Raw genomic sequence first — 20848 nt, forward strand, 5'->3', positions numbered from 1 at the left:
TATTTGTATTATATTTAATAATTGGAATGGGAGTGTGTTGTTGACTAACTGTTCTGGGTACGGATAAATGCTTTACACTTTGTTCCTCTGAGTTATGCCTTACTGTTCTGACACAGCTACCCAGGATTGAGCTAAAGTTTAAATTACAGTAACCTGGAGCTGAAGGAGAATAGTGGCTTTATTACTTGGTGAGGTCTCCCACCCACCCAAACTAATATTTCACTTTGTCACACCCATTACCGTTCATAGCAAAATTAAACCTCTGAACAACACATATCACCAAAACCCGATCTATTTTATAGCATAAAACTTATCCTTGCGTAAAAAGTTGATGTGAGGATGCATTTCCCACTAATATGTAGCGTTGAATGACAGATTAGCAAACCTTCATTTTCCCTCCTATAACATTTCATGCTAGAAATGTGTTACAGTTTGTTATAGTGCCCCCCAAGGTTAAGCAGTGAGCACCAAAAGAAAAGGAAAATGCTGCTTACCCAGTATGCATCTGTTCTTGGCATATAGAGCTGTAGAGTCATATGCTTTTGCATAGATTGCCATCTAGTATTGGGTCGGAATGTTTGCTCTTTGTTTTTCTTGCTAGTCACGAGGTAGGCGACTCTTCCTTTCAGTGATAGGGAGCATGGGCATCAAATCCATTGTTACATTTTTTTTTACCGCAGAGGATGATAACGGAGGTAGTAAGAGTAGTAAGATGTCCATGAATGCATGAATCTAAGTAAAATGTTACTGAAACAGGTATAGCTGGGGAGGCGGGCGGGTGCATATGACTCTACAGCTCTATGTGCCAAGAAAAGATGCATACTGGGTAAGTAGCATTTTTTGTTCAAGGCATATGAGCCGTAGATCATATGCTTTTGCATAGTTATCTCCCAAAGCGGTGGCGAACCTGTAGCTGATGCAGTGGTCTGAAAGAGTGTAGATAAAACTACTTGGCCTACTCTAGCTTGCTGTGCTGCCAACACATTCACAGAATACGTGTAGAGTGTGCTCTAGGGGGAACTGGTCATGTTCGTTTAGGCTTTGCATACCATATTTGAATGCACTTTACTATCCAACTTGCAATATCTGATTTTGATAAAGGATTTCCTTTGTGTGGTGGAGCAAAAGCGACAAAAAGCTGATTTGTGTTACGGGCAGGTTTTATCCTTTCACATCTAATGGGTGCAGAGCACATTCTGCCACTGAATCTGGTTGAGGGAATAACACAGGCAACTCAACAGATTGATTGATATGAAAAGCAGAAATTACTTTAGGAAGGAATTTAGGATTGGTCCGAAGAACTACTTTGCTTTGATGCATTTGTAAAAAAAAAAAGGTTCTATAGGTAATGCCGGAAGTTCACCCACTCTTCTAAGTGATGTAATGCCACTAGGAAAGCAACTTTCCATGTGAGAAATTGCAGCTCACATCTGTGCAGTGGGTCAAAGGGTGGACCCATTAGTCTGGTGAGAACAATGTTGAGATTCCACACTGGAGCAGGTGGACGTCTCAGGGGAATAAATCTTTTGAGTCCCTCCACAAGCGCTTTAATGACAGGTACTCTAAAAAGAGATAGATGCTGTCTATTTTGGAGATATGCTGCTATAGCAGCTAGATGTAAATGTTTGGACGTGTATGCTAAATTAGAACTTTGTAGATGTAACAAATAGCATATAATGTTTTGGACAGAGCATCAAGAAGGTTGATGTGGTTGTTATTACAGTAAATCACAAACCGTTTCCATGTTGCTGCACAGCAGGCTCTTGTGGTAGGACGTCTATCTTCATTGATAATATTCATAAAGTGTGGCGGTAGATTAAGGTAGCCAAACTCTAGGACTTCAGGTGCCAGATCGTCAGATTGAGTTGACTGGGGTCTGGGTGTCTTATGTCTCCATGGCTCTGTGTGAGGAGATTGGGTGTAAGACGTCGTTTTTGATGAGGAACTACCGAAAGTTTCAATAGGGTTGTGAACCATGGTTGACGTGCCCATGTGGGAGCAACTAGGATTAGTGTCAGGGACGGTTGTTTGAGTTTCCGAACCACTAATGGAATGAGTGGGAGAGGCGGAAAAGCGACCAGTTCATCCATAGTGCATTGCCTTTGGACAATGGGTGTGGACCTGGAAGTTTGAGCATTTTGCGTTTAGGTGTGTGGCGAACACGACTATGTCTGGGAAGCCCCACATTTGAAAGAATGGGAGGAGAACTTGAGGATGTAGTTCCCATTCGTGGATTTGCTGTGTCTGACGACTTAGCAGATCTGCCATCTGATTGTCTAGTCCTGGGAAGTGTTCTGCTAGGAGATAGATTTTGTGATGAATGGCCCACCTCCAGATGTCCTGGACTAGGTGGAAAAGTTGGAGGGAGTGTGTCCCCGTTTTTGAATTTAGTACATGGCTGTCATGTTGTCTGTACGAATTAGTACAGTCTTGCATACTAGCGGAACCTGAAATGCTTTCGATGCCAGAAACATCGCTAGCAGTTTTAGATGATTTATATGAAGCTGTTTTTGTTGGGAGCTCCACATGCCTTGTAATGTGTGGGTTTGGAGATGAGTTCCCAAACCTGTCAGTGAGGCGTATGCTGTCAGTTCTATCTGTGGAACCGGGTCACTGGAGGGCCGCTCTTTCAAAAGGTTTTGCACTGCAGAGAGCGATGGGTTCGGCCATTTACCAACACTAGAACTGATAACTGACCTTGAGCCTGGTTCCACTGACGTGCTAAGCATTCCTGTAGGGGACATATCTGAAGACTTGCGTAGGGAACAATGAAAATGCAAGGCGCCATCATTCCCAGTAATTGCATGAACACTCGAGCTGCAAAAGAGCGTTGAGGCTGGAACTGAGACATCAGGTTTTAAATATTTCTGATTCTGGCTGGAGTTGGGTATGTTAGAGCTTTTTGTGTGTCTATAGAATCTCCTAGATAGTCTTGACACATGGATGGTTGGAGATGGGCTTTGGTCTGATTTGCACAGTTGTCTGTGTGTGGTGCAGACAGCTGTTGTGTGAAATGGCCTTAAAGCCCAAAGAAACAGTGCCGAAACGGAGTGCAACAATTCACATCCAACCCTGATGGTGGAAAAAACTATTTAACCACATGGCTGCTGGGCGTTTTCCCCCCCTGTGCTGGAAAATGCCATTTTAGTGGCACCATGACGAGCTCAGCTCGTCATCAGCACACAACACCTTTTGGTGATGACGAGCTGAGCTCGTCATCAGCATCGAAAGGGTTAACAATGGAGTTGATGCTCATGCGCACTTTCACCGAAAGGAGGAGTCACCTACCTCGTGACTGGCAAGACTTCTTCGAAAAAAAGCAAAATGCAAACATCCGGACCCAACACTAGATGGAGATCTATGCAAAAGCATATAATCTACCGTTCACATGCCTCAAACATGTTAATTCTTTATTCCAAGAGCTTGAAGTGCCAGGGTGTCCCAAGAAGATTGGCTAGGCCTGCGGGGTGTCCTGATCAGGGGCGAGTCAATGTTAATGAACTTCCTTATTGACATGCAGGAGAATATGAATCTTACCGAGAAAAAGGTGATATCCTCGGATGGGGTCTCAAAGGAAACACCGGAGCAACTGCCAGGATAGAGAGAGATAAGAAGACCCTTTTGTCATATTGTTGGGTCATGAATGTACCCTACATGACACCCGGGTATGTTACCATGCCCTGAGTGCCCAACTGCAGGTATATTTGGTATCCTGAGTTTTATTTTAGCCCTGTCATCACACTAATCTGAGCTTGGGCATAGAGATCTAGGCCTATCTCTGACTATGTGAGTTTTTGGACCTCTCTGGTGACATATGGGTCACCACAAGCATGCCCTCATTTTGGGCAGAAGAGTATTTCATTGTACTAGTTATAGAGCATAAAGCAGTGATGGCATCATACTGTGCTTTGCAATGATCAATAGTATGACCAGACCGTTTATATCTGCATCACTGGGAGTGAGCCTACTGGTCACATTTGTAAAAAGCTCTGCTGTATGGGTATGGCTAGAATATTGTGCTGGTATCTAAAGTGTATGTCAATTGTGTACATGTAGGTGTAGCAGAATGTGTGCGTGGGCGAGCCGGAGTACACAAGTTAGTGGGAGTCGTTTTGAGTGACCTTGGCCTACTATAGGACAGGATGGAGGGTGAAGACTGTGTTCCTACACAGTAAGAGTGTGCTGCCTACATTTCTGCCACTGGAGGGAGGAGACCGAGACATTGAAGAGAGGAATATGGGGACAGGCATGTCTTTAGAAATTCGATAAAGCCATTTGTGAGCAAAGGGATGCTGCTTAGTCTACCTAAGAACTTCTATTTCTTTGATGGTAGGGTGTATTGGTGAGACTGCACTGTTTGTGAGGTGAGGAAGTTTCTAGGTCAGGCCTACCCTTTGGTTCATCTGTGAATACTACTTTAGTTGGGTTGACAACTGCCAGGTGCAGAAAACGCACACGTCATCTTACCTGTGTTGAGGGTTCTTTTGTTTGGAGACCGCTCCGGTGCGACCTGCTTGCATCATCGCTATATACAAACTAGGTCTGGAGAGCAGTCTGAGGAGGACATTTGAAAGAAGAACTATTACAAACTGGTTGGAAAAGAAACCACCATACTTCCAAGTCATTCGGGACTGTGGAAAGGAGTATGATGCAAAGCACTAAAGGACTGCTGTGTAACCAGTGCTTGTATCTGCCTGACAGTCAGCCTCCCAGAGATGAGGAGCATCACCTCAAGTCTGGACTTTCTGCTGGAGGATCTGCATGATGTACCGAGAAGACTGCATGCTTTCAAAGAGAGGAAATGTATCTACCTGACCCTGCAGAAGGAGACATGTCCAGGAGATGAAAGGTCCAAAATGTCCCTAGGAACGGTACACGCCATATAGGGTCTCTCTGGTCTCTTACCATTGGTTTCTAGACCGAACTGCTGCAAGAGCCTGTGAATTAGGTATAGGTAGGTCAGTGTTTCCCAAACTGTGGTCCGCGGACCCCCAGGGGTCCGTGGCACATTCCCAGGGGGTCCGCAGGCAGCAGTTTTAAAAGTACTTGAAAGTATCTTGTATAATTAGCAGTTTTCAAACAACAATAAAAGTGTCAAGATAACACCAGTGATTAATGTACCTGCTGGGGATAGATAAGTGTTGTCCAGTGGCAGCTTTGAATTATCTAAAGTAGCACAGAGGGTTAACATGCCTACTGCAACGAACATGTATAATGCATTTTAAAAAAGAGATTATTTGGTACTGCGCAGGTCATAAGTGACAATCGTAATCTATCACATTAAGCTATAAACTGTCATCAAAGAGATGCTTGCAACCCGCAAGGTACAAGTTAGTGACATGTTTTCCCCAGTCTTTCATTATCCTGATACTGTTAAAAAGGTTTATTTGGGTGAAAATGCATTTATTTTATTGTCAAAGTCCATGCTAACCACTGTGTTATGTTCTGAATCCTGAATTTGTGCTTTTTCAGGCCAAGCACTGTATAAAAAATGCCTACCAGTATGAATAACGTGAATTCTACACCTTGTAGTCCCCTTTGCCTTATGTGACATTTTCTATACACTGATTTACATATATGATTCACTGTCTCTATATGTGTGTGATGTAAAGTGCTCTCTCTCATCATACAATGGTTTGAGAGATGCTAATAAAAAATGTAATACATGTGACAGAGGGGCTATGGAGAGATGAGAGGTACTGTTGGAGGGTGATAGTGGGGGAATTATTGAAGAACCCCAAAAAAGATTGTCGTATTCTGGTGTACAGTAAGGACTTAATTTACTGTTCTTTAAAAGTTAATACAATTCAATATCTAATGATAACTGTGTTGTAGACTGCACCATTGTTTCCAAAATGTTTTTGGAGGGGGCCCATCCCAAAAAACCACTTTATACTGGTCAGGCGCACTCACTGCACTTGGTGTGCACCCTATGGGGGCCGGTCCGAAAACATTTGCCAGGGCTGCTTTGGGTTTCCAGTCTGGCCCTGGCAGGAACAGGAGCCTCCTACTGCGAAATAAAATCAACCATTTAAAAGTTAGACACGGAGATGCCGCACCAACCTTCCCATCAATTATCTTCATTTTTTCCAAATTCTTTCAATATAAAATACTACAGTAGTGGCAGAGAGAATCGTTAGCCTATTTGGCTTAACGACATGCTCCGCCACTTCAGAAACGCAGGGCTGCACATATATTTACAAGAATATGATGCAGCCCTGTGTTTTCCCTACGCTCACGCTAAACTTAACTTTGTGGTGCCAACGCAGGCACCCTTGCACCGTAGTGCATGGGTTGTCTGCGTGCAGGGGAAGATTGTTTATGTACAGTAAGGTCCCTTTCCTGCACATAAACAATTTTGAAATACTGTTTTGTCACTTTATATGTGCTGCTTAATGCAGCACACATGGAAGTTACAAAATGTCATTTTTTTTAAAAGATTGTTTATGTGCAGGAGGGTCTTCTTCCTTAACATAAACAATCAAAGGCGTTTGGAAAAAAATAGGAGAATAAAAGCATTTCTCCTTGTTTCGCCAAGTTGAGACCAGGTTTTCCCTGGTCTTAATTTTGTCGCTGCCTCCTATTTACGCTGCCCTTGTTAATAGGGGGCAGTGTCAAAATCAATGGGTGTTGTGGTGGAACGCCCACCGCAACACCCACTGCCTACCCCCTTTCACGCTAAGCATTGGGTGAAAGGGGGTGTTATTCACAAGCCAGCGTTAAGCCTGGTTAAGTGGCTTAACGCTGCTTTGTAAATAAAGCAAAGCCCCTGCCGCCATGGGAACGTCGCAAAAAGTGACATTCTCATGGTGATAGGGGCTTATAAATGTTCCCCTAAAATACTTACTAATCCGAGTATTTGTTTTGTGTGCACACGTGTGTTTATTTATTTTTAATTACTGTTTTAATGTTTGAATTTTAAATCCTACAAATTGCGTGGGGGTCCCCGGCTTCCAGTGGTGACTCAATGGGGGTCCGCAGGAGTCAAAAGTTTGGGAACCACTGAGGTAGGTCATTAACTGCAATGGTCATCATCTTCGGAGTCATGGTCATCCTCACTGTGATCATCGTCTGCAGCACAATTAATGCTGCAAATATCTTTTGCCCAGACTGGGATACGTTTGCTGTGGTTATCTCCTACAGCCTTGTGAGTGACTTTGGGCCGGTCAGGGCCACACCTGCTTTGATCATCGCCTTTGGCCTGATCGTACTGCTACTGCCTTTGGCTCTATTAAAACTGCTACTGTCTTTGGCCCGATTAAGGATGCTTTTACCATTGAGCTGGAGGAGGCTGCAACTACCATCATCCTTTAATGGACTGCAACTTCTATTAGCTCGGATTGGGCTCACAATATCTGTGCTGTCTGAAGAAGCTGCTGCAGCTAGACCCACAACTGGGCCAGAGCCACTGCACCACAGTACAAGAGCTGGGCAGGTTCAGAGACAGAGATGTGTCCCGAAATATGTCTCGCACTTGGCCTTCTCCACAGCCTTGAACTACCTTTGTTCACCACAGGCCCCTCCCACAAGATTGCCAAATGGCCACCTGATCTGCTCTGAAAGAGATAGGATGAACTATCATCTACACATTGCTCCTTTGGGGAGAAAGAAGGGGAGGTCATGGGTACCACTTGAGAACAAATATTAAGTGGGAGCGCCTTACAATGTGGGGGAAATTAAGAATTGTACCGAGCCTGGTTCATGTTTTCACCGGACTATTGATAGAGGGGACGAGCAAGCAATGAGTGTAGTACCAAGAAGAAGGAATGTACATTGGGCCATTGTCCTGTCTGGAAAGTTGAACTGTGTAGTATTAAATACTGCAGTGTGATGAAAAGTGCTCTATTTTCTTCAAAGGAAAAGCATTGGGCTGGATGTGTACTGTGTCTGTTAGTTGATTATTGAGTTCTGAGCTTGGGCACGCCTCACTACTTTCTTGAGAAGCCTATGACTACATGCCATCAGGAACCCTGAGAGTCCGGTGAGGACAGGGTTGTACTTGGCCCTAGTTTACAGAGCCATGGTAGGATGGGCCCTAGGACACAAATGGCAAAGAACCTAAGCCACCAAAAATCATGCCCAGTAGCCCGATTGCCCTGGACCCCTCACGTTCCTCAACTTCAGATTCTTTGCAGGCTCCCTGTTGAAAAGAAAATCCACTTGCAAATGTAATGAATCGATTATCAACCTCTTAAAATGGTGATCCTATCTTTCTTCATGGCCAAATAACAAAAGCATCTTTGTGATAGCTAACCATATTGCAATTCCAACGTCCGTCATGGTGAGCAGGGTTTCTCCTCATTAGCTGCAAGTCTCAGAAACTCACTTCATGAACCTCAGTAAATATAATGATCAACTAAAGTTCAAAAAGATGTTAAAGGCCTTGCTATATTTTCAAAATATCACTAATATTAGTTCATCCCTGCTGTCAGTTACTGCACTATTGTGTCACTTCAATCCTGTGTCGGAAACAAATAACCCTTACCTTTTTATCATTAGAGGTAGAGGTAGAAACAGAGGAGGCAATTCAAAAAAACATTTATGAACACAAGAAGCAGTATTGGAAGAAGTGCTCTTTGTGAATTGGCTCTGAAATGTTGAACTCAATATTAGATTATGTGATAAATGGGCACTTTCTATTTCTACTCATTGCAAATAAATATTTCCATAATATTTTTATTTTAGATGGTTGAGGCCAATTCACAAAGGCAGGTAAGAGTAGTATAGAAATACTAGTTTACATACTCCAAAATACCTTTGTAAATATTCCCTAGAGTGCCAACTACGTCATATATTTTCATGCATCAGAACACTGCTCTTCTTCAGTTGTCTCTTGATCAGAGATGAGATGAGCTTAAACTTTGTGGGAACAAGCAAATAATTGGTTTACTCAAAGTAGAATGCCAAAGATCTCATCTCCTCCCTACCGCTCATCTAATTTTCTTCTCTCATTATTCTGGGATTAATGTGGCCAATACACAATTCAGTTTGTAAATGTTCACTGTATACTCATTATCACAAGCAGTTAACTTACTGAGGTATAAGCAGTTTGCTGAATGTCTTGATGAGATATTAATGAATCCATATGTGTCAAACCCAAGAAATTCAGACACAGTGGTGGGGTTAACCGGCAGAACAGCCTGTGTAATTTAAAACAAAATGCGCACAAAGATTATATGCAAAACGCAACATAGCAAAACACTTTTTGGTACAACGGACTACAGAAAAGCAACTGTCACATTTGTTTACTTCTATTTTTTTGCTAACTGAGATATCCACAAGTGTTTTATGTAAGGCCATCTTCAGAAAGAAATCTAATTTTAAATTGTAAAGCTAAGCATTTACACACGGAGGTCAATAGGTACCACCGTCCCTATGAAATTGTCCACATAAGTGACTTTCTACAGTTAAAAGAAAAAATTATAGCATTCATGCGTGCAGTATGTTAATGTGTTTGGCTTTTACTTAAGATTCGTGATTGTCTCTAGCAGGCTCCATCAAAAAAATAACTTTATAGATACCCCTGATATCATCGTTTTCAAAGTAGTCAACCATTAAATAGTCTAGGGTGGTGTACCTTTCAGATACACGGGGAAGGATATAAAGCAGGGGGAACAGATGTCTACATAAAGGAAGATTGAGAAGAATATTAATGCTTTCTTGTGGGTATTCAAAATAAAATAAATAATATCAAATGATGTCCAATGATGTAGAGAGAAATATAGCATACATACATGTCAAAGAAATTAGAATGAGCTCGCTGTCATCCCAATTTACAGTCACGAATGTCTTTCACTCACGTCTCAGACAAACCATTAGGTTTTTTAAAAGAACCGTTACCCACCAATCTAGTTGGTGACATGCTTCATCATTGGAATCCCATCTAAGATGCCGAATGCATCTTAGGTGTGATAGGTGTGATACAACGCCCGATTACAGCGGAGCTGGTTTCTTTGTGTGGCATGGTGAATTTGTGAGTGAATTATAAAACTACCTCCAGGACATCCACCCTTACGGAAAATATTTTAATCGTGGCTTCCTTGGGTAGGGCTAAAATAGTGATTGTGTCTGTGTGGTGAGAAATGAATGATCTCTCATATCCTAGTGTTAAGCCGACATGTTTCAGCCAAATATGAGTGCTGTTTAAGTCAAAGTGGATTTCTTCAGGACAGAAATTATAGAAAAAACCCTATTCAGTGAACATATCCCGAGCAGGACGGTAGTCAGTACAATGGGGGGCTGTCGGTCTTGATGAAAGTGTGACTTTAGGCACCATCTCCCTCCGGATCCATCTTGCCCTATTGGTAGCAACTAAAATGCATAAAGAAGTTGGGTGAAAATCGTAGGTTACGAGTGGTTCCACCCTACATACGCATACCTTATAGTGTGTGCGTTTTCCCTGGCATTTCCTAATGCCTGCCCATTACGTGAGATAAATGTGATAGCCATCTTTCTTACATACTCTCAGCCTCAGTTTGCACCCAGCCATATGCACATCAGTCTTGACCCTGCTCCTCATGGGAACAGTGTAGCCTGAATTGCCAGGCCAGGGCTTTTTGACCTTCACAATCTTGCTGGGCATATGCAAGTAATGTAGTTGTCTAAATGAAGGTACCCGCTTCTGTATGCAAACATTTGACTACATTTACTGGTTGGTCTAATTTGTGAAATACAACAATGCAGAAGGACGAAGTGGCTGGAAGTTGATGTTCCCCATGCCGGCTTTACGAGATGGCCTTAAAGTCTAGCAAGAGTTGAGGTGAAATCGCGGCAGCTGTTTTAGGTGGGGCTTAAGCCCACTGATCTATTTTGGTCTCCAGGTGCCATACTGAAATATTGACAGATGCCATTACCCTTTATGTTTGTGGACTACAGTCCTGTCTCCAGCATGGTGGGGGGCTGACTCCTCTGCCGTTTGATACTTGACCCTTCCCAATATTAAAAAGCAAAATGTAAACGCATTGGATCACTGTTTGACCCACCGGGGATTATCCCTTTTGATCAGGTACAGCAAGACTATGACTTACTAGAGACCGATCTGTCTGGATAGGCTCCGGTTAGGCATTGGAGATCCTTCTCGGGCTTTCAGCATGGTGCCTCCCACCCCCTAACTCGATTCGAGAAATGGCTAATATTCAAAGACGGGGACAGAATTTTATCTCAGACATCTATGCTCTCCTCGCTGACGAGTCAAGCGCCTCTAAAACTAAGAGCCAGCTCCGATGGGAAGAATAAATTGGGCGCCTGTTACAAACAAATAATGGCAGGGCATATTTATAGAGCACACCACACAGCACACGAAATGTCAGGCACTGACACTGCATTTAAACTCACTTCCTAGGGGGGCGTGGCCAAGATGGCGGCGGAGTAGGACGTCTTTCTCGGTCCCTCCGCTGCCGCTTCTACAACGCTTTGTATCAGCCCTGCAGGGGACCTTGCTGCTGTCTCCAAAGCATCGCCGGCAGCCTGAGAGACGATCCGGCAGCCGCTGGTGCGGTTCCTGGCGCTCCAGCCCCAGAGAGGCGGACACGGCGCTGAGTAGCGGTGGGGCCGGCGCGACGCCTGGAGGCCGTGGTTCGCGCGCCCGGCGCGCCATCTACTGTGGGCCCCGGCTCAGCGGCCTACACTGGTGCCGCATCGCGCGAACCGCCATTGCTGTGGCGCCGCATTGCGGCGGAGGTTCGCCGGCGCCCGACGGAGACACCCGGCGAGGTACTCCGCGCTGCAGCTGGTGAGGCGGACCCGGCGCTGAGAGGGCGTTCGCGTGCCTGAGCCCTGGCCAGAGTGGAGAGGCCCGCGTGGCACCGTCCTGCATCCCCTCTCCCCTCCCGCCTAGGCCGGCGGTGGAGGGCGCCCGACGGAGACACCCGGCAGGGGGCACCGCGCTGAACCCGGTGAGGCAGAAGAGGCACTGAGGGGGCATTCGCGTGCCCGGGTCCTGGCCGGTGGGGAGAGGCCCGCGTGGCGCTGTCCGGCATCCCCTCCCCCCTCCCGCCTGGGCCAGCGGTGGTGGGCGCCTGACGGAGACACCCAGCGTGGTGCACCGCGCTGCACCCAGTGAAGCAGAGCCGGCACTGTGGGGACACTCGTGTGCCTGGGTCCTGACCGGTCAGGAGAGGCCCGCGTGGCGCCATTCTGCATCCCCTCCCCCCTCCCGCCTGGGCCGGCGGTGGTAGAGGCGCGAACACAGCGTGTGGGGGTGGTAGTCCCTCCCCTCACCCCCGGCTCCATCAGCCTGACCAGAGCCTCCGGGTGGTGAGCCCTTGCCGAGGACAGCGGAATTGGCGCTCGCTGGCCCCTGGACTGCACTGTTGCCCGGGACCCCGGGCGCGCTACGCTTGCGGAACCTGCTACCCGCCCGGCGGCTGCACGGAGGTGCGCTTTTGGCGTCTGCGGGCCTACCGCCGCCATGACGGCCAACAGAACCAAAAAGGACAAGGAGAGGGAGAAAGCCCTGAAGGAGGCCTCGCAGAAAAGCTCTCCACTGCGGTCGTCGGCGGCGACTGACAAAGCGGCGGCGCCGGAGGAGGGTGAGGCGCCGGCCACCAAGGCCTTTATGCGTGACCTCTTTGCGGCCATCAAGGAGGACATACAGGAACTCCGGGCGCAGCTAGCCTCGGACCTCCGGGAGGTACGCCGAGACGTCGACGCCATCGGGGAGAGGGTAGCGACCCTCGAGGAGCACGACGTGGACACGGCGGGAGACATCCATAGGCTCCAGCAGGAGATCCTTCGCCTTAACACCCAGCACCTCGACCTGCAAACACATACGGAGGATCTAGAGAACAGATCCAGGCGCAATAACATTCGTATTCGTGCGGTCCCCTGGAAAGGTGAGGGGTCGGACCTGCGCGAGTACGTCGACAGCCTGTTCCGCCACATCTTACAAGACGAGGAGCTCGGCGAGATTCAACTGGACAGGGTCTATAGAGTCGGCCTACCCCGAGGTTCCAACGCACCCCCCCCGGACATCCTGGTGTGCGTCCACAACTTCCAACTCAAAGAGAGGATCCTGAGGAAAGCCCGTGAACATGACCCCCTCCTGTTTCGTGACCATCGCCCTGTGCTCTACCAAGACTTGGCGGCCACCACCCTGGCCAAGCGACGGGGCTTCCGGAAGGTCACGGCTTTTCTGAAGGAGCAGGGTGTCCCCTACTCCTGGGGCACCCCTTCCGGCTAGTCTTTCGATGGAAAGGGAAGCTGATACAGGTGCGCTCAGTGGAGGTTGCCAGTGACCTGTTGGGAATGGAGCAGGCTGACCCTGCCGCTGAGCACCCGTCGCCCTCTTCGAGGTCTCGTCGCCGCTCCGAGGAATGGCACACCGTGGGCAGGTCGTCCAAGCCATCGGGCCCGGATTTGTCCGTCAGCCTGCAGGAGCGTGACGCCGCAGTGGCCTCGGTGTCGAGGGTGACTGTTTCGCCCGAAGGGCCCTGAATGGTTCGGCTGAACATCTTTCCTCTGTGCATCTTGGCTGGCTGGCAGTGGAGGGACCGAGCTACTGGACACTGATGGGTAATGTACTGACACGTTCCCCGTGTATATTGTCCTGTATCAGGATCTGGGTGGCTGGTGGGAGTAAGTCCATGCCCCCAGCCCTTGGGACTTCACTGACAGACTCTTGTTCCCCCTTGGTAGTTCGCTCCTGGGGACCATGTCGGGGTTTGTTGTTGTTGTTGGGGTGGGAATGTTTTGGTGGGTTTGAATTGGAGGGTTTTGGGGTAGTTGAGGGTCGGGGGAAGGGAGGGAGGGGGGGGTTCTCCGCATCAGCCGCTAGTTTCTCTCAGCAGAGTGCTTCTCTTGCTTGCTAGATGGGGTGAGATTTGAAGGTTGTTAGCTTAAATGTGCGAGGTCTCAACAGCCCTGTCAAGAGAGCGGCGATCCTCTCCCTGTTGGAGGGGTCAGGTGGCGACATCTGTCTCCTGCAAGAGACACACCTACTCGCCAAAGACACGAGGCGGATGAAGGACAGGCGCTTCCCCACCCAGATATGGTCCTCCTGTGGCACAAAGAGACAGGGGGTGGCGATATTGATCAGTGCGAAAGCCCATTGTAAAGTGCTGTCTCAGGTGGTTGATATAAGAGGGCTCTTTCTGGCGGTTAGGATCCAATGGGGGGACTCCCAACTCACGGTAGGCTCCATCTATGCCCCCAATGTGCAGCAGGAGGCCTTTTTGACCTCAGCGCTCGCAGATGTGTTGGCTTCTCCTGATCCCTGGGTCCTGGTGGGAGGTGATCTGAATGTGGTGATGGATCCGGCGCTTGATAGGTCTGAGGCGCGCTCTCACGCGTCTGGCACGCTTTCCAAAGGGGGTCTGCTTTGGTTGCAAGAGGGGGGACTCCATGATGTGTGGCATCATTTGCACCCGGCTGAGCGCGATTTCACCTATTACTCTGCTGCGCACAAGTCCTATGCGCGCCTTGATCACTTCCTCGCCTCCTCTTCCCTGCTTTCCCTGCTCTCTTCTGCGGAGATAGCGCTGCGCTCCCTCTCTGACCATGCGCTTATCTCGGTTATGCTGTCGGGAGGGTCCGGGACGCGGGCGCGCGGGAGCTGGCGGTTGCGCGACTCTCTGCTTAACTCCGCCTCGGTAGTGGATCGTTTGCAGGACACGATCAAGCATTACTTTGACACCAACGAGACCAACGGGATGTCGCTTAGCTCGGTTTGGGAAGCTCTTAAATTGGTGGTGAGGGGGGAATGCATCGCGATTTCGGCCTCGTTAGCGAAGGCGCGCAGAGAGAAGCGCGAGGAACTCGAGAGGGACGTTCACAGGCTGGAAGCGATACATAAACGGACCTGGGCGCAAAGGGTCTGGAGGGAACTGGAAACGAAGCAGCGCATGCTGAAACACCTTGACCTTGACAGGGCCGAATACGCGCTCCTCCGACTGCGGCATAAATTTTATCTTAGTGGCGACAAAGGGGGTAAGATGCTGGCGCACCGTCTGAGGGCGCAAACGCAACAAACGATGGTGTCATCCGTCAAGGACGAACATGGGGTGGTACAGGTGGCCGACGCGCGCGTGGCGGACAGCTTCCAGCGTTTCTACCAAGCTCTCTACTCTGCTGACCCCCCAGACCCAGACAAGGTGCAAGCATACTTGGAGTCTTGTGACATCACTCCCCTGTCGCAGACCTCGGCTGCGTCTCTAGACGCCGAGATACGCATCGAGGAGGTCATCTCAGCGATTGCGCGCCTGAAGGTGGCTAAATCGCCTGGCCCTGACGGCTTTACGGCCGCCTTCTACAAGAAGTTTTGTCCCGCACTGGCTCCCTTCCTGACACGTCTCTTTAACTCCTTCCGAGAGTCTGGGAACGTGACGCCGTCCATGGCCGAGGCCGTGGTCACTGTTATTCATAAGGCAGGCAAGGATGCCCAGGAGTGTGGCTCCTACCGCCCTATTTCGCTTCTGAACATAGATATGAAGTTATTTTCGGGCATCCTGGCCACCCGCCTCAGCCCGTTTATGGACGGTATCATTAAACCCGACCAGGTGGGCTTTGTGCCGACGCGCCAGGGCGGCGAGAACACCAAGCGCCTCCTGCATCTGATGGACTTGGTTCGCCGGTCACGTACACAAGCATGCTTCCTCTCCATCGACGCCGAGAAGGCTTTTGACCGCGTTGACTGGTCGTATATGTTTGCGGTCTTGCGTAAGTTCGGGCTGGGGGACTCGTTTGTTAGCTGGGTCCGCTGCCTCTACGCCTCCCCCCGAGCCGCTGTTCGTGTGAACGGTTGTCGGTCTGATTATTTTCCGATTACCCGGGGGACGAGGCAGGGGTGCCCTCTCTCGCCCCTGTTATTCGCGCTCTATATGGAGCCTTTTGCGCAACGCCTCCGGGACAATGCGGACGTACAGGGGGTGCGCTTTGGGGCAGAGGAGCACAAGGTGAGCCTCTATGCGGATGATGTCATTCTATCCCTCACACACCCGCGCTCCTCACTGAGGCATCTCTCCCGGGAGCTGGAAGACTTCGGCCTGGTGGCCGGCTTCAAGGTCAATTTCTCGAAGTCCCAAATCCTGAACCTCTCGGTGCCGGAGGAGGAGGTCCGGGACCTCAGTGCCGATTTCGCGTTTCAATGGGTCCAGTCGGCCATCCCGTACCTCGGGATCCGGCTGGCGCCCACGCTCACGCAAACGGTTGCTCTCAACTACAGGCTCCTCATTGACCAAACGGCTAAGTCCGTCTCGGACTGGTCCCGGCTGCAGCTGGCCTGGTTTGGCCGCCTCGCAGCGATCAAAATGACGATCCTTCCCCGCATCCTCTATCTCTTCCAGATGCTGCCTTTGCGCCCCCCCCCCGGAACCCTGCGAAAGCTCCAGCGGTTGCTGACCACATTTTTGTGGAACCATAAGCGCCCTCGCATTGCTATTGACCGCCTCATGGCGCCGCGAGATGACGGCGGCCTTAACTTCCCGTGCGTGGAGGCGTACTACCAGGCGGCGTGCCTGCGTTTCATTCTGGAATGGAATAGGCCTCTGTCCAGCAAGCACTGGCTCTTCATGGACCAGACTGTGGCCGGGCGCAACATCTGGCGCGAGCTATGGCTCCCGCGCAAGCACAGATCCTGGGGCCTTTACTCCTCCCCGGTGACCTCCCCGACCCTGGCGTGTGGGATCGTCTAGCTCTCAGGCGCGGCTGGACCACTTTCCCATCCCCACTGACGCCTATCGTTGACAACCCGGACTTCCCCCCCGGGTGCGACTCGCCGGTCTTCCAGCGTTGGAGGGAGTTGGGCTGTAAGAGAGCGGGTCACCTCTTTCAGCCGGAGGGGCTGATACCGTTCACCACTCTGCGCCGGGAGTACTTCGAGCTGACCGTGGCTGACGCCTTCCACTACTCGCAGGTAGCGCATTGGGTGACGCTTCCTGATAACATCGCGGACATGTCTCGACCAATGACACCTCTGGAACGCTGGGTGGTCTTCAAAAAGGACGATCGCAAACTTATCTCCGAGCTGTATGCCTTCATTATGAAACGCCACCACCCGTAGCGCTCCAAGGCACAAGTTCGTTGGGAGACGGAGTTGGGCCGCCCCCTGACGAGTAAGGAATGGGGTAAAATTTTCTATCGCGCGCACCACACAGCGGCGAATGTGGCGGGAGCTGAAGCGGCCTTCAAAATCGTAACTTACTGGTACCACACACCGGCGAGGCTCCATGGGTGGGACCCCAAGTGCTCGAAGCTTTGCTGGAGGGGCTGCGGCGCTACAGGCACTCTTTCCCATTTGCTCTGGCACTGTCCCAAGCTGGTGCGCTACTGGCAAGCAGTTTTAGATGACATAGACAATGCTTTCGGAATCACCTTTCCCAGGGCTCCGGAATATGTACTACTGGGCCTCCCTCACCCTAAGGCGTTTCCCTTGCGCTCCCCTCGAGGTAGACAGATTGCGCTGGCGCTTCTGGCGGCGCGCCTGGTGATCCTTTCGAAGTGGCGCTCACTGGACGCCCCTGACCCCAGGGATTGGATTAGGCGCCTGTGGCTGCTTCTGGGGATGGAGAGACTTTCCCTGTGTGTGGATGGTAAAGGGGACACATATGCTAAGCTTTGGGCACCCTTCATACACCTGTTATCCCGGGACTTGCGTGAGGTCACGTGCCCCAAATTCCTCCAGATTTTACAACTCATTCCCTTTGAACCGCCCGGGGCTGTTGCATGATGGCATGATTGCTGCTAGGTCGTCTTAGGGCAGCAACGGGGTCCCTGACCCCTGGACTTTGAGGGTTCTCTGAACTATGCTGATGCGGAGAGGGTGGGGGGGGGAGCTAGAGTTGGTTGGGTACTGGGGGGGGCGGGAGGGTCCGGTTTCTTTCGGGTTGTTTTCTTTTCTGGTTTTGACAAAAAGCAGCCTCGCCTCCCTACATGGACTCACCGCATGGCCGTTAGCCCACCTTCGCCGGGTCGCCCTCCGGGTTGTAGACCCTATGGCTGTGTTATGTGCAATTTGACTCCGCTCTGCCGGCCTGTGGATGTAGGCAGCCCAGCTGTGTTCACTGCTACGTGTCTGCTGAATAAAATTGTTTGATTCTAAACTCACTTCCTATTGGTACCTAACCACTGCGATACGTCATAGCTGGCAAAGACAGCGCAATGAAAAGTGCTGGCGGGGCTGTGAGCAAACGGGTTCACTCCTCCATCTGATGTGGCACTGTCCCAAATTGACTCGATATTGGGACCGGGTCCTGTCCCAAATGGACCGCACATTCAACATGCCCATTTCCTGCTTTCCTGCATACACGATCCTGGGCCTGCCAAACACCCTGACATTCCCCCTGCATTCACTCAGAGGTAGACAAATGTCGCTATCTCTAAACGCCGCCTAGCAAGCAATTCTTGCTTGGTGGGGGACGGTGCAGATTCCAGACCGGGTCTCGTGGCTGCATAGATTATGGGTGGTCCTGGCAATGGAACTCTTGTCTATGACAGCGGATAATAGGGCATCACAATACCTGGATCTATGGGACCCGTTTATTATAATCTTAGCGTCTGAATTCCGGGAACTAAGATGTCCGAAAAACTAACACATTCTACAGCTACTCCTGGGACCACCTCGAGATTTTGCTTAACCTGTTTATGTGAACTGCTTACCGGGACTCCAGGTGCGGAGGAGACAAGGAAGGGTGAGGTGAGGGGAGGTGGCTGATCTTTCAGTAGTTTTGCTTCTCCCATTATGTTCCCTTTCTCCATCGTTCCTACTCTCATTTCTCATTTATTAAGTTGGTATCCAATCTGCACAAAGTAGCCGGGCTCTGGATTGTAGACAAGAAGCTGTGCATTATGTTATGTGCTGCCGGCCAAAGGATGTCGGCAGCTAGCGGTCTTCAAGCTGGCAGATTTCAATAAAAATAATTGCTCCGTAAAAGCCAAAATGCTTTTATTCACACTCCAAACGGCTAATGTTAGTCTTGTGAACTGATCCAAAAAGTGAATGCACTGGTGAGATAGTCAATGGCAGAAGGGGGCTGAGCAATTGCCCACTCTGTATGAGCTATGAAGAAGACTTGGAACGGTTAAATAACTGTTAATTTCAAGAAGAAACAGCTATTATGTCCATGGGGGCTGACCTCTGTCACAGAAGAGCAAGGTGAATTAGGGAATGTGTTCGATGATAAATGTAAACAAAGCAATCTATTTCTTCCCATGGAATAGATCATTACCTGCTATGATTTCCCCAAACAATTTAAACATTGAAGATGAAAATACTGAGAGCAGCATGAGAGGGAGTGAGTAAAAAAAATGTATGGATAGAAAGAGTGAGAGATAGCAAAAGAGACCCCACAAGACGTGCAGCTTTGCTGTGACTCTGTATGTTGGATATAGGGTATTTGTAGATGGTGTAGCGTGGTGCGGCCTAGGGCAGGTCGGCCTTGCGTAGTGCTGAAATGATTACATGCCACTTATGTTTCTGTGTGTGGGAGGAAGACTCCGAGCGGTCTTCCGGCTTTTATTTATCTCCTTGGGATGAGTCCGCCCTGAGGAGTGCATGCCAGTGCAACATTGTAGAGGAGAGAACGGACGGCTCTCTACATCCCTCCTTTTTTTTTAGTATCTGTCCATCACAGCCGGCATGCTCATGGGAGCGTACACAATTTTTTAAATTTATTTACTTATTTAAAGTTTTATATAGCGCTGGCTCGACCCGAAGGTATCAGAGCGCTTTACATGAGAATCAACAATGTAACAGAGAAAGTTCGACAATTACACAATACTTCAAAAAAATAGGCAATACAATTAGGAGAGTAGAGAAAGGAGAGAGAAAGGTAGTGGAGGGGGCAGGGGAGGTGAGAAAGTGAGGATAAGGGAAGAGACAATAAGGAGAGACGAAAAGAAGTCTGTCTAAAGACCGACTGGTTAGTTGACGACCAAGGAGTCCACGGCCCATCTCCCCTATATCTAAACCAAGTAGCTCAATCGGGCATCAGACAAAATATTTCAGCCTCAATACATAGAGAGAGGAGGGAAGGAGAGACATAAATAAAGGGAGGATGCGGGAGGAGACAACAGGAGAGACGAAAGGAAGTGCAACAATGTGGTTCAACAATATACCAGAAAAAGATGAACAAGTAAACGTTATATCAAACAATCAGCAATACATTAGGGGAGGAGAGAAGGGAGGAGAGAAAGGAGAGAGAAAGTGGTAGGGGGTAGGGGAGGAGAGAAAGTGAGGGTAAGGGAAGGGACAACCGTAGAGACGAAAGGAATTCTGTCTAAAGACTGACTGGGTAGGTGACGACCAAGGAGGGAATACAGCCCATCTCCCCTACAGCTAAACCAGGTAGCTCCATCGGGCATCAGACAAAATAATTCAGTCTCAATACATTGAGAGAGGAGGGAAGGAGAGACATAAATAGAGGGAGGATGCGGGAGGAGACGTCAGGACAGACGAAAGGAAGTGCAACAATATGGTTCAACAATATACCAGTAAAAGATCAACAAGCAAAAATTATATCAAACAATCAGCGATACATTAGGGGAGGAGAGAAAGGAGAGAGAAAGTAGTGGGGTTTAGGGGTGGAGAGAAAGTGAGGAAAAGGGAAGAGACAACCGTAGAGACGAAAAGAAGTCTGTCTAAAGACCGACTGGGTAGTTGACGACCAAGGAGGGAATCCACTGCCCATCTCCCCTATAGCTAAACCAGGTAGCTCCATCGGGCATCAGACAAAATAGTTCGGTCTCGAGTGGCGAGGGAAGAGGTTCACAGAAAAACAGGGTGGGGACAAACGGCACGGCATGTGAGGGCAGAGGACAGAAGCTGGAAAGAGTAGGAGCAGAGAGGGGGGAGGGTTGGGGGAAGGGTGAGGGGGAAGATAAAGTCAGGAGAGACTCAGGTGCATTAGCCCAAAGT

General features: G+C 49.2%; 1 protein-coding gene across 1 annotated transcript in view; it reads right to left on the reverse strand.

Moving 5' to 3' along the window:
* LMBRD2 (LMBR1 domain containing 2) overlaps positions 1 to 20848 on the reverse strand; it is a 420428-nt gene that overhangs the window by 121781 nt on the left and 277799 nt on the right. Inside the window, exon 12 of the mRNA XM_086960534.1 lies at positions 9035 to 9140. Coding sequence (XP_086816660.1) covers positions 9035 to 9140 — 106 coding nt within the window. The remainder of the gene's footprint in view (positions 1 to 9034; positions 9141 to 20848) is intronic.

The sequence above is a fragment of the Lissotriton vulgaris genome, chromosome 3_1, assembly GCF_964263255.1.
Source record: "Lissotriton vulgaris chromosome 3_1, aLisVul1.2, whole genome shotgun sequence".
In the NCBI taxonomy this organism is placed as follows: Eukaryota; Metazoa; Chordata; class Amphibia; order Caudata; family Salamandridae; genus Lissotriton; species Lissotriton vulgaris.